General features: G+C 39.1%; 1 protein-coding gene across 3 annotated transcripts in view; it reads right to left on the bottom strand.

Moving 5' to 3' along the window:
• Nucleotides 1-13,073, bottom strand: part of COL4A4 (collagen type IV alpha 4 chain) — a 74,682-nt gene continuing 61,609 nt past the window's right edge. For 2 of the 3 annotated variants that reach the window (XM_074591695.1, XM_074591696.1), the window contains exons 39-48: nt 12,288-12,416; nt 10,405-10,512; nt 9,368-9,523; nt 8,599-8,697; nt 8,293-8,301; nt 7,289-7,420; nt 5,049-5,165; nt 4,208-4,396; nt 2,122-2,408; nt 1-1,498 (exon numbers count right to left, since the gene is read on the bottom strand). In XM_074591695.1, coding sequence (XP_074447796.1) covers nt 1,235-1,498; nt 2,122-2,408; nt 4,208-4,396; nt 5,049-5,165; nt 7,289-7,420; nt 8,293-8,301; nt 8,599-8,697; nt 9,368-9,523; nt 10,405-10,512; nt 12,288-12,416 — 1,490 coding nt within the window. In that variant the 3' untranslated portion in view covers nt 1-1,234. The remainder of the gene's footprint in view (nt 1,499-2,121; nt 2,409-4,207; nt 4,397-5,048; nt 5,166-7,288; nt 7,421-8,292; nt 8,302-8,598; nt 8,698-9,367; nt 9,524-10,404; nt 10,513-12,287; nt 12,417-13,073) is intronic. The other variant, XM_074591698.1, reaches the window with a different exon arrangement.

Here is a 13,073-nt window from a genome sequence, read left to right on the forward strand (position 1 = left end):
ATATTTTATTCCATTCTAGTAAAATGTAGTTTATTTAAGTGGTAAAAGGAGCATTTGTGACCCTCCTGCACATGATGAATTCTCCATTTGCAATCTGTGGTTTCAGTAGTTTCACCATAATTCAAATATGCATTTAAATAGTTCTGGTTTTATTGCTGAACGAAGGAGGTATAGATGTGTTTAACTTCTTGAAAAGGTGATTAGTGCTTTAGCTTATAAACATTTTAACAGTCAACACTTTAAATATAAAAAGCATCTCTAGAGCTATGATTCCATAAGGATCTTGAAGGTGACGGTTCTTTTTTGTTTTTTGATGGTTTACAAAAAAAGAAGCAAAAAATGAACATTTATTAGCTTCGAGTTTAGGCAATTGTCCTAACACTACTTATATTCATCACTCAGATAAGTTCACCCATTTTATCACCATGCTACTATTTCTTTTCAGTTAATATTAGAAACTGCTTTGTTTCTTCAGCTACTTGGAGTTTAATAATTTAATTTAACTGCTCTTAGAAATTAATTGTGAATATAAATACAGCTTTTTAAGGATTCGTTATCTCAGCTAATTTTATTTTCTTACATAATCTGCTGTTAAATGGATTTGTAGCTTTTTCTTGCTTATGAAAGCCCAATTAACAGTTCTTTGGCAGTTTGGTTCAGTGCTGCAATGGTAAAAGACTTTGATTTTCGTTGTTTTTATTATGGGTTTTTTTAACAATCACATTTTCCCCTTCCCTCAGAAACAGCACGTGCAGGTTTTTTTAGCTTGGGGAATTCAGCTATAGGGCTTTAAGACATTTGTATGTTCTCACATCTGTATCTGTAAGGATAAATATTTATAATACGCCATATAAACGCTCATACTCTTTCTGTTGTCAGTGTCATTTCTAAGAGAAAATCCATTGTCTTGCACAACATGTATGGTTTCCTTGGTATTCCCGACTTGATTCAACCCTCCGAGCTCACCTTGTTACCTGTATGTTATTGCAGCGGACTCCAGCGTGACCAAGTTTCATTTCTTTTGAATTAAGTCGTTTGCTACCTGTAGCTGTGTGTACATGGCTGGGGGAGGCTTAACAGGTCCTTCATCTTTCAGTCTTACATATCCATATAAAGAAAAAGAACAGTGCTGCACGCTTTCAAATGTATTCCAAAATTAAGTACTGTTTAAACCTTCGGTGTGTCGTTCATCCTTATGCAAGTCTCACTCTAGCTGTTCATTTTGTTTCGCGTCTTAGCCATGTCTCAGACATACCTGGCATCTACTGATTTTTTTCCTCTGCTCTTGTCCTTCTTTAAGAGTTCCTGACAGAGGGGCTGATGCAAACTGCAATTCAGGCATCACTGTTGTTAGCCAGAAACTGTATTCATTAGCAAAAAACTGACATGTTCCCCGCTGACCCTGGCATTCAATGAATGGTGCTGATCTGAAGTCTTCTAGGCAACTTCCAGGTGACATTAGAGACTGTCCACCACCCTGATCACCAGATCCAGTGTGCTGGAAAGAACAATGAAAGAACTTGATAGCTGTGCATGAAAAATAGGTAAATTACATTAATCTGTCTTTTTCTGACTTTATTTGCTTTTAACTGCATTATTTTTGTGATCTTAAACTGGAGTAAACTCCCTTTGCTGGAGAAAATCTTAATTTGCTCTGTAATGAGTTAATCTCAAAAGTCTAGAGCCAGCTCACTTAATTTTCTGGTATTTATCAAACTGAAAGAAAGAGTAATCCAGGTGGATTCTGAATGATAGCTGTTATCTACACTAGTGCAAATGTAACTAGAGGACAGTATTAAAAAGACCTGGATCTCTAATTCTGAACAGTGTCTTTGTATATGAAAATCCCATTTTTTATTAAAGACAAGCAAGCAAAATCTTTGTAATTTTAAGAAGTGTGTAGCTTAAGGCTATGACTTTAGTGTATATATAGCTACAGCCAGGCTCTGCACTTTGGAACCAACACTTGTCTTGTTTCTTTTTGTGACTTTTCCTTTTCAATGTTTAATATCTAATGACATTAGATACTTTACTTCTCAGAGCTAAATATCTTTGAACCTTTAGCACACAGAAGTTGTATGAAAGAAACTTATATATATGATCGCGTGCCTAGAGTCTTACCATCAAAAAAGAATATCCTATCCAAAGACTTCTCCAGTTCACTGGGCAGGGGGGAATTGACTGATCTTGGCTGTGAACTGCCACCGCTTGGGCTGGGGCCTCACACACAGCACATCTGCTTATATATGGCTGTATTTCTTCTTCAGAGAGTGGTGTCATCGGTAGAGGAGCGGCACTCGACAACCAGTAAGACTTATCATTTCGACTGGCATAGTAACAAACTTGGTTGATGTTACAGTAAGCAAAGGGCATGGTGTTAAACACGGGAAGACAAGATCCTGCCAGACCTGAAAATAAGAATAAATGACGAAAATTACTCCACCTCTTTCTAGGTAAGCTGAAAATAGTATTCTGGCCAATGTCGCTGCAATACTATGTATCTTAACAGGAGTTAGGTAATTCACGGATTTTAAACCTCCCAGGCTCTTTACCAAAATAGCTAGTTATATTGAAAACAGAAACTTTTTTTAACCATAAGTATCTTCCTTTGGCCAATAATCTTTGTGTCACAACCCAGTATTTAAACATGATGTAGTTTGTCACTACGGGAAACAGTTATGATAACAAATTTCTTAGCTGTGCCAACAGCGAAAAATAAATTAGGCAAGAGGTGGCAGCTGGTTTAAAAGGAGATTAGCTATTTACAAACTCATTAGGAGCCGTGAGAAACCAAATGCCAGAGCTGATAAATAGAAAATTTTCGTAAAGTATGACAAGCCGTTGCTACCAGTGCATTAAGCTGAAATCTCAGCAGCTGTTCTATTGCCTACCAGAAAGGTTTCAGACTCTCAAAGTGAAATAAAAGGATTGAGGGATTTTGCAGAGCCAGTCCTGCAAAATTCTCATCAGGCAGACATCAGTGGGAATTAAGAAGGGACTAGTGCATACTTCAGCATACTTCAGAGGTGAAATTCTTCTCCCAGAAGTGAGTTTCATGACGACCTATTTATTTAACAATAACAATCACTGCACATGTGTTCTGCCTTGAACTTTGCGCATGACGTATTATTTCCGTAATGACCCCAAACCCTAATGCCTTCTTTAAAGAAGACATGTGACATTCCTATACAGAAGCCAGTTTTGTTTATCACTGATACTGTTCTATTCCACTAATAACAAAGGATCTGGAACAGCCTGAGTAAGGAAAATGCCTGCAAAACGAACACACTGGTCACAGGGAACAAGGACTTTATTTTCTTTAAATCTTATTTTCAATGCTGTTATAAGGCATTCTGTTACCAACTGGCTCTCCTGGGGAATGCCAAATAGTGAAAACATTTCAAAACAACACTGCAGTACTAAAAATATATCTTTTTATTACTCTTTTAAGCACTTTTTTTTTTTTTGTCAAGCTTATTAGGTCCTTGATCTTTCCTCCTGGGAGACTTCTCTGCCTCTCATATAATAAGACAACAAAAATTTAGGAAATTTCTTCTATGCAAATTGCAGCCAATCAGTTTCTCAGGCTGCAAGTCAGCCGGCTTATTTAAACAGCTAATTTCAGTCAGAATTGTAGAACGCTTAGAAGAAATTATCTAAGACACCAAAAGGAGACACACTTTGGGAGAAATGTCTTTTCAAAAAAACATTAGCGTCTGGCTCTCAAAAGCACACAATTCTGCTGTACATGTGATGCACAATTTTATTTATAAAGCTTATTTATACAATCCAACTTAGCCAGCTCTTTTCCCGAGCTGCCTTCACAGTAAAAAGGAGCAGATCCTCCAGGGAGTTAGTTCAGAGTGGCCAAATGAGATTCCTGATCTAGGAAAACCTCTCCAGTCATTTCAAAGGCAGCCCAAAATGACTAGCCAGGATGAGTGAAATAAACCACTCATCTCTCCAACTTCTATTCAAAATTAGTTAAAGGTAGAAATACTTTTTTCATTCAGAAACCCATTTTAAATGGGGCATATAATAGGGCAGCATAACCAAGCTCATTATGATCAGTGTAAATTAGTTTTGAGTCTGTAGAAAATAAGTAATCGATGACTCTATAGTGTGCTCCATTCGACTTGTCTTTCATTGTATAGATCGCACCATGTTAGACCTTAACTAGAGAGCAATTATGTACTACAATACATACCAAGATCCTGATTATGAGCTTTCTCTTGTCCTTCCAGGTACAGCAGACTATAGCCAGTCCATAATTTTGGCATCCCCTGTGGACAGAGTGGTTCTCTGTCTGACTGACTGTGAAGGACAAGCAAGAATCCACTCACAGATCTAATATGGGGGCCTGGTGGTCCTGGGATACCAGTCTGGCCAGGTGGACCTTATACACAGGAGAAAAGGTAAAAGAAATATACAGGTTGTCGTGGGCAATAGAGACACCAGTAGATTCTTGTTATCCTCCTTCTGAGAGAGAAATGAACTAGGTTGCCACTGAATGCTTGACAGTTGGCTTCTCTATTGTGCCTCTGCCCTGTGCTGGATGGATTGAGAAATGAATGGAGGTGGGCAACGACTTCCCAGACTAACTCACTAGGATGACTTGTCTGGACTGAATTTGAATCCCTGCAGTAACTGTCGATGCCCTTTCCTCACACATGTATTAAAACATTAATTTATTAAACAGCAGTCACAGTTAAAATACAATTTTAATTACTCACAGACTGTCGCACCATTAGCCCTGACTGAGAAATGCGTACCTATTGATATATGGGTTTTAAGCATCTGTGGTTAATTGCCTTTCTGGTTAATAATGGATGCTGAGATAAATTTTCATTCAAATAGGTCTTTTTATGTGTTATGAAATCGGTCACAAATGTCACTGGCAGGGCTTGAACAGTGCGGGGGAAAGAAGTGTCATGCTATCTCAAGCCAGAGGTGGGGGTACCCATGTGTGAATTGGGGGAGTAGAGAGAAAAGTTAGTCTATACATCATCTCACACATCTCTCCCCCAAAAGCCATGTTCCGTTCTTACCCTGTGGCCCAGCATATCCTTGCTCTCCTACATGCCCTTGGTCACCTGGTGGCCCAGGTGCCCCAGGTAAGCCATCTTGACCCGGCAGGCCGCATGACCCTTCTTCTCCTTTTGCTCCTAGATAAATACAAAGCATGCACTTTCCCTTCATATGGTTGCATTTAAAGGCTAGACATTGTGCAAACATATATATATATATACATACCAAGAAATGCCGCTTCAGGACAGAGAAGTGCAGAACTGCGTTCTGCTGGGAATTATGTTTACAACTTATTCTCCTTGTGGCCAGAGTGGTAGCTCAGAGGCATGACTTTAGTAACAGCAACTGCTGATAAGGTTTTATGTCCTCTCTACAGAACTCGCGTGATTTGCAGCTGAAATCAAACTACTAACAAATATTATCATGACAAGCCTCTTGCAGAACTGCCATCAGTATCTACACGGTGTAATGAGTTATAACTCACGCTATGGCAGGCCTTCATCTTTTAGGACCCAATTCACCAAAGTCTTTAAACCTGCACGGAACTTCCTGTGAAGTAATGCATGTATTGGAGTACTCGCAGGACAGGGAGGGACTGTAGAATTGGACTACATCCAGTGGGGAAGGGTAAAGATATTTTAGGCTCCTGATGGCCTGACCTTTTTATATTTCTCGTATGTATGGGCATTTTTATACATTAGCAGATAATGAGGTGTGGCCATGACAGTAAAAGTTACGGCTCATATACAGGGCACAGATAGTGATGCTCCTGCTCACTGGCTGCTTTAAACATGATCTACGTTGAGCGAAGTTACACTTGTCGGGTATTATTTCACTCAGCAGTGTTTTTCCTCTTTTGGTAAAAAAACAGTTTTCAGATGAGTATGTTTCTCTAGCACCACAGTTGTTTCTCATTAATGGTGTGTGTTTCATTCCTTGCAAATTTTGCTACTTAACGTGCAGACTCAGTAATTCAGGGTTGTCCCACAACATTCAAAATTTCCTCATGCCACTTTTTACTAGATTCATTAAGAAAATCTAAACCAGTCAAAACAATTTACTTTAACAACTTAACAGCTTTTCAATGTTGGTTGCATGGTTATTTTGCCAAAGCTCAAGTACACTGAAGTTTTACTAATATGTATTGCTTTTGCCAGTAAAACCTCCAGTTTGCCTTCCAAGCCAGGAGAAAATTGGAATTCTGCTATCTTAATGAAAGGGAAAGCATTACTGTTTCTTTCATAAAACCAGTTTGAGTATGTATTATCATATCATCTGGTTTTACAGAAACTTTTTAAATGCTGTATATAATGGAAACACAGCAATTCAACCCCAGAAACACCTTACAGTTGGCAAATCAATTAACATATGTAAAACTAAATAGTTCACTGAAAATTACCTTGTGTTCACTTTCATGAGGGGAATGAGTACTGCAGTGTATCTCCTGGGAGAAAATCAGAGATTTTCTCGCTGGAGACATTGGATGTCTAGTGCAGCCACCACAACAAACTTCGGTTTCCCAAGTAGGAAATACCTAAAACCACACGAGGGATTCCACTATCTGAACTGAAGACACCACATTTAGACACAACCTAAACTGAAGCCACTACACAGAATTGCTACGCCATATTTATATGAAGATGGCCACTCTGTTGGAATCTTCAGTACAGCACCACCCGTGTTTTCTTTTTATCTATCAGAAGAATATTTCAGTCTTTCATAATTTCTTTTTAAGATTTCTTTGGCCATTTTTTTTGGTGGTAACTTTTGCATGTTCGAACAGATAAAAAGTGCTATTGTAGCCACCTCTCTGACTTCAGTGTCCTTTTGGGACTTTGGGTAGCAGAGCTTTGTGGTTCAATATTGCTAAATTTTAAAGCATGTATATTTTTAAGATCCTCTAAATATAACCTGTCTAAACCATAGGAGTGGTTTGAGGGATTGGTTTTTCATTTATTGGTAAAAAAGAAAAAATACCATTTGAAGAATTCTTTTCTCAACAGTGCATGATGCTTTTGCCCTCCCTGGCCTAGGAAAAGGGAATGCAGCGCAGGCAAGCTCAGTAGTCTGGTTCAGCTATATTGATCTACCACCTCAACATTAACCAGCCCACTACATGTTTCTGGAGACTGTTAATAAGTATTTAAGGGGAAGAGACGGAGTAAAACATACAGAGAAGTAACACTCACATTTTGACCCTTTTCAATTTGTTGTCTAAATGGCTAAAATAGCCATCCAAGCTTTCAAAACACGAGCTTACCTTGGGGTCCAGGGTGGCCCATTGGCCCTGGTAATCCTACAGAGCCATCGTGTCCTCTTTGCCCTGCGTCCCCAGGAGGCCCTGGGATGGAAGGGCATGAATCATCTATTTTTCCTGGTTCACCAGGGTCACCTGGAATGTATAATAGGAAAGTAAATTAGACAGAAGATTGGTTAATAGTTCTCATGTGAAAAATCAACACACCTGTTAGCTGGTTTTGGTATTCAAGCGTATAAGTATTTTAAAAATCTTGAATCTCATTGCTTTTAATTTTGCTCTTAGTCCTTTAGCACAGCATTTAACAGCATGGCAAGCATGTGTTAGCAAGTATATACTAGCTGATATATTTCAAATATTTGGTGTACAGATTCTGTCCTAACGTGCCCTAAACTGATTTGAGTTAAAGCCTAAAGCCTATCCAACTTCAGCACAAACACCTTGGCACGTGTGAAGATTTATGGTACTGTGCCTATTCTGTGGCTGCAAAACCATCAATAAGCAGGACAAAGAAGCTAACCCACAATATCCATTTAAAATAATTATAAGAATAAAAAATAAAGAATGGCCTCATTTTATGTACTGAAAGTTACTGTGAGCTCTTGGCTATCTACATATTGGAGCAAAATCAGAATCGGATCAATTTAGTCAGATTAAGAGTTCAGTGTTTGTAGTAATCCAGGGTTAGGATTCAAGCTTTCACTAAGTTTTTGGTTAGAAAGCATCTTGATTGACAACCAAAAACCAAAGAGATAATTTGAAACAAAAGTATTTTACAAGTCTAACTGACATCATAGGATGAGACTTGTCAATGTAGCATTATCATGATACTGGTCTGCTTGGGAGTGATAGCTATTTATGTGAAAAATCTATTAGAACTATGTTGTTGTAGCACTATCTACTACTCCTAGCAGCCAAGCCAAGAATACCTTCTAACAAAAGTGGAATGTATCTATACAGAAGGAACACCACATGAAAAGAACAATAATCAATAGTCATGAACTCACCTATGAAACCTGAAGGATGTGAAAAACGGAAAGCAGATTGCGGCCATTGTGGTGGAAGTGGAAACAAGTTTCAGGCATGTAAATTAAAGAATGGAATGAGAACCCAAGTCACTTACGTGAGGTGACATTAGAAACAAACACATAGTTCATAAATTTTTACACAACTCAAATGAGAAATCAATTAAGTCGGGTTTTTTCTGATATTGTTTACATTGTATGTATGCAAGTAGACAGTGGTAAGATTATATATGAATAGAAAGATCATGGTCACAATTGAGTGACAATGAACAATGGGTTCGTATGTACCTGGGGGACCTTTGGGTCCAGGTTTTCCTTGAGAACCCTGGTCTCCTGGTTGTCCTATAGCACCAGGTGGACCCTGCGGGCCATGGACTCCCATAGGACCTGGAAGGAAAACAGTTGTGCAGTTACATGTGGTTGCGTTCTGAGAAGCTGAATACATAAATAAGATGAAGTCTTGGCTGCTTGAGTAACAAAAAATGCTTGTGACAGCTCAACTCTGTTCTCTCCCAGAAAGAATGCACATTTTCCTCTTCTCTCCCTGGTCTTGAACTGAATTAAAATTTATGACTTTTCTTTTTGTAGAGATTGGAAGGGATTGGTGTAGATAGGACTTCTGTACAGTGTGTGGAAGAACAGAACTAGATTCCTGTTTTCAAGCTAAAGAATCTGTTGAAAGCCCAAAGCTATTGGTATGGGGCAGATATGAGACACTATTAGTTCAAACGCATCTGCATCTTCCATAGTTTCTCAAGATCCCTGCAGAGAGGTCAAGGTTTGCTTTATCTGGCAGACTCAAAAGTTTTACTGCCTCATTTTCAGGTTGGTAGGGGAGTCTTCCAACATGTTGGAATCAGTACATGTGAATCTCTCTGTACTATGACTTTCTACCCCAGCCCTGTCTTATCTGTAGCTAACAGGGCAGAGCTATGAAACACCCAGCCTACCCCTTCTGTCTGGCTCAGTCTCCAATGGCAATCCCCTGTGCACAAGACTCAGTTGCAGGGGGCTGGGCATAAGTGCATGTGGTAGTTAAAAATATCTCACATCATACCCTTCAGGCCTCTTCTTCCTTGGTTCCCTGGAAGACCTCTGGCTCCTTGTTGCCCTCGCTGCCCAGGATTACCTGGTGCCCCTCGAATACCAATATCGCCTGGATCTCCTTGCACAAAGACAGTCTCTCCAGGAGGACCAGGATTCCCAGGGTGACCTATAGTAAAAGAACTTTATTTTTAATATATGCACAAAGTGTAAACATCTAAAAATAGCCATGTTCCATTGCTTTTGAGTTTTTTCTCTGGGACACAGGGCAACCCTTGCATGTCTTTGGAAACATTAGCATTAGCCTTTGTCCAAGGCATTGTAAGGAAGACAATAATAGGAATAGCTCCCAAAACTATGTAGATTTGTGCAAGCAAAAGGCAGCAAGTTAATGTTACATGCGTTGAGACACTGTTTCTCTATATTTATTATAGTGTTGCTTACGCTTGTGATCTCCGTCCCCTATTTCCCAATAGGAAGTAAGTCTTTGTACTGGGTAAGGAAGGGTTCAGATAAGACTTAATGTAGGGGGTCAGAACAACTTGAAAGAGCTGCATTTGAGGACCAGAATCCATAGGAATTGACTGGATCCCTTGGCAACCCCTGCTTGAAACAGAAGTGAGGTCTACGGAAATGCTTACAAAAGAGTTGCCAGCTTTAGCTTTCCCAGGGCTGGATTTAGATTGAAAAGCTTTTTGTGGGTTTACCAACAACGGCAGGCCTCTGGACAATGCGTTTTATCCTTCTTGCTAGGAAGAGAGGCCAGTAATCTTATTTCCATTTGCTTCTGTGGAAATTGAGATTTGTTGTAGCAGCAGGACTTGTACAGAATTATCACAAAGGCCAGAAAACTCAATCTGGAGATGTGTATTTTATCCTTGCTCTGGTGATCCTCTCCAGTGTTCGCTTCTCTCTGTATTCACTTGAGGTATTGATTGGTTTCTTTGTCCCCTATGCACTTTTATATGTTATTCCAGCAACCCAGTGATTCTTAGTAGCCTCAGGGGCTTTTTTTTATATGATCAAATTTGGTATTTTTGGTTTTAATACCTCTGATGCCATCCAAACCAGGTGGTCCTTGATCACCTGGAGGACCAGGAGAAGCACTATAAGGAGATTTTCCCATAGGTCCAGTGGGTCCAATAGGTCCTCTTCTACCTAAAAAAAAGGAAAGGAAAAAGAAATATGAGGGTTTTTTTAGATTACATAAATAAGTTACTAACTAAAAGAATGCTAACGTGAAGTCACGGAGGTAATGTATGCTCTCTCTTACATACTGAACATACCAATGATTAGGCTAATGAAGACATCTTAGAGAAGTGAAAATATTTGTTATCTTTTAAAATTTTTAATTCTTTCCATAAAATCTATTTAAACTAAAGAATTCATCATCACACATTGGCATATTGCCACAAATAGCGGTCTTCTCCTGTATTCTAACAATGTGAGAAATGGTAAAAATGTAAGATGAGTGAGGACTATGAAATCATTCTGCCTGGGACAGGCCAAGTATTCACAGATTGTTCTCAGCAAAAGTGAGTTCAACCATGTCCTAAAAACCTCAGGGAACAAGATGAATTTACTAGCCTTAAACTTTTTTTTTTTCCTAATTTTTAATCTGGATTTTTGATAATTTTTTTTTTAGTGCTCTTACGTGTGACAGGCAGGAAGAGTTACAGGTTATCATCCTCAGAGTAACACTTTGGAATAGTCACAGCTTATTAGCATGCGTTGCACCCTGTTGCCTTCTCTTTTCTACAAAAAAACAAATCTAGTTTCTTCAGTCTTTTACTTGACCCCATCCTTATATTTACTCTCTAGTGAGTCCTCCCTAATTTCTCAAAGCTGAACACAGTATACCATGGGAAGCCTTGCCCGTCCTACGTCAAGCAGTGTAAATACATCTTGGAATGAAACTTTTTCTCTTTTTTCCTCAACAGCACCATTCTGTTGACGCCCACAGTTCATGAACTAGTAACTGAATTGAGAAAAATGACTGTGTCTTCATCTTAGAATAATTCACCTCTGCTATTTTTCTTCTGTGTGTTTTGTGACACTGGCAAGGTTTCGTAGAGTAAAGCTAACGTCATTTCTAATCACAGAATTGCTAAGTCTTGAATGGGCCTCTGAAAACTTTTTAGTCCAACCCCCTCCTCAGAGCAGGGTCAGCTAGAGCAGGTTGACTAGGACTCTGTCTGAGTGGGTTTTGAGTATCTCCAAGGATAGACACTTAATAACTTAATAACCCTCACAGGAAAAACAAGCCTTTTCCTTAACATTTAAGTAGAATTTCCTGTATGCCAGTTTGTGCCCGTTGCCTCTTGTCCTATCACTGGATACCACTATGAAGAATCTGTCTCCATGTCCTTCCCATCAGGTACTTATACACATTGATAAAATCCCCCTTGAGCCTTCTCTTCTGGAGGCTAAGCAAATCCCACTCCCTCAGCCTCTCCTCATGTAACAGGCACTCCAATCTCTTAACCTTCTTAGGGGCCCTTCCTCAAACACTTGCTTTTTCCTATTTTTATGCAATTCCTATATCACCAAGGCTCTTAAATAATCACAGCAATCTTGTGATACAGTTCCATCTTGCATTTACATCAGATTTACTATATTTCCGTGACTACCAGATCTCCTGCACTCTTTTTCTTTAGGAATTTCTTCCCAAGAGGCAACTCCACCTAGCACTTCCCTGAGTCTGTCCAAGTCCGTTATTTTCTATTCTTATTCTTTCTCTCCTGTAACATACTGTAAAATACTGGGATCTCTGTATCTACTCAGGAAACATCAGCACGTTATTGCAATAGAACTGTTTTTAGGGAGGGAATCTTCTGGGTATGTATTAACGTTCATACTAACCAGGGGAAGAGCCTGTATGAGCTTCATTTCAACTCTTCAGGGCACCACTAAGGAGAAAACCCCTTTCTTACCTGGGAATCCTGGGAATCCCCTTTCTCCAGGGGAACCTGGAATAGAAATACCAGGCCATCCAGGTTCACCTCTGTCTCCTTTTGGTCCAAGTTCTCCTGGGTATCCTGGGGGCCCTGTTTCACTTTGACCTTTATAGGAAAACAATTATGTACATAAAGCTTACAGTGAATACAAATACAGATGTGCAGAATAGAAATACCAGCTGCAGATGTTCCTCCTTGCAAGGGTTGCCTAGTGCTATTTTTCTGGTTCTCTCTTGGAAGCTGGATAGAGTTTTGTTGAATCTGGCCCTAATTCATCTCTTTCAAAGAAAGTAATCTCTTTGCTTTAATGCTTTTCTTCAGGGGTTATTTTATATGGTGTCATTATTGTCTGTAACTTGAAATGTAAACTGATTGCATGATCCTAAATTTAATTTTCTATCAGCATAAGTTTTTAATCTCTAGGTAGATGGTGAGCACTGTTTCTTAATACTGCTTCAAAAGCACCTTATGAAAGTTGCAAATGGATGAGTGTGTGTGAAATCCAGGTTCCTCTTAAGTTTGTAGCACAACTCCCATGGACTTTAATGGGGCTGGGATTTCACAAGTCTCCTTTTAATTTGTTAATCTTTTACATATAAAAAACCTGGAGACTTGGCTCTACTTTGAATCATCTGCACTGAACATTTTCATTTTATAAATGGTCTTGAAAGGTTCCAAGACAACTATGTGAGTAATGGAAGTTTTAAAGTTTTCCTCACGAATAACTGCAGGTGTGTCATTAGGCACACTTCAGATTATGTT

The sequence above is a fragment of the Larus michahellis genome, chromosome 6, assembly GCF_964199755.1.
Source record: "Larus michahellis chromosome 6, bLarMic1.1, whole genome shotgun sequence".
Lineage (NCBI taxonomy): Eukaryota > Metazoa > Chordata > Aves > Charadriiformes > Laridae > Larus > Larus michahellis.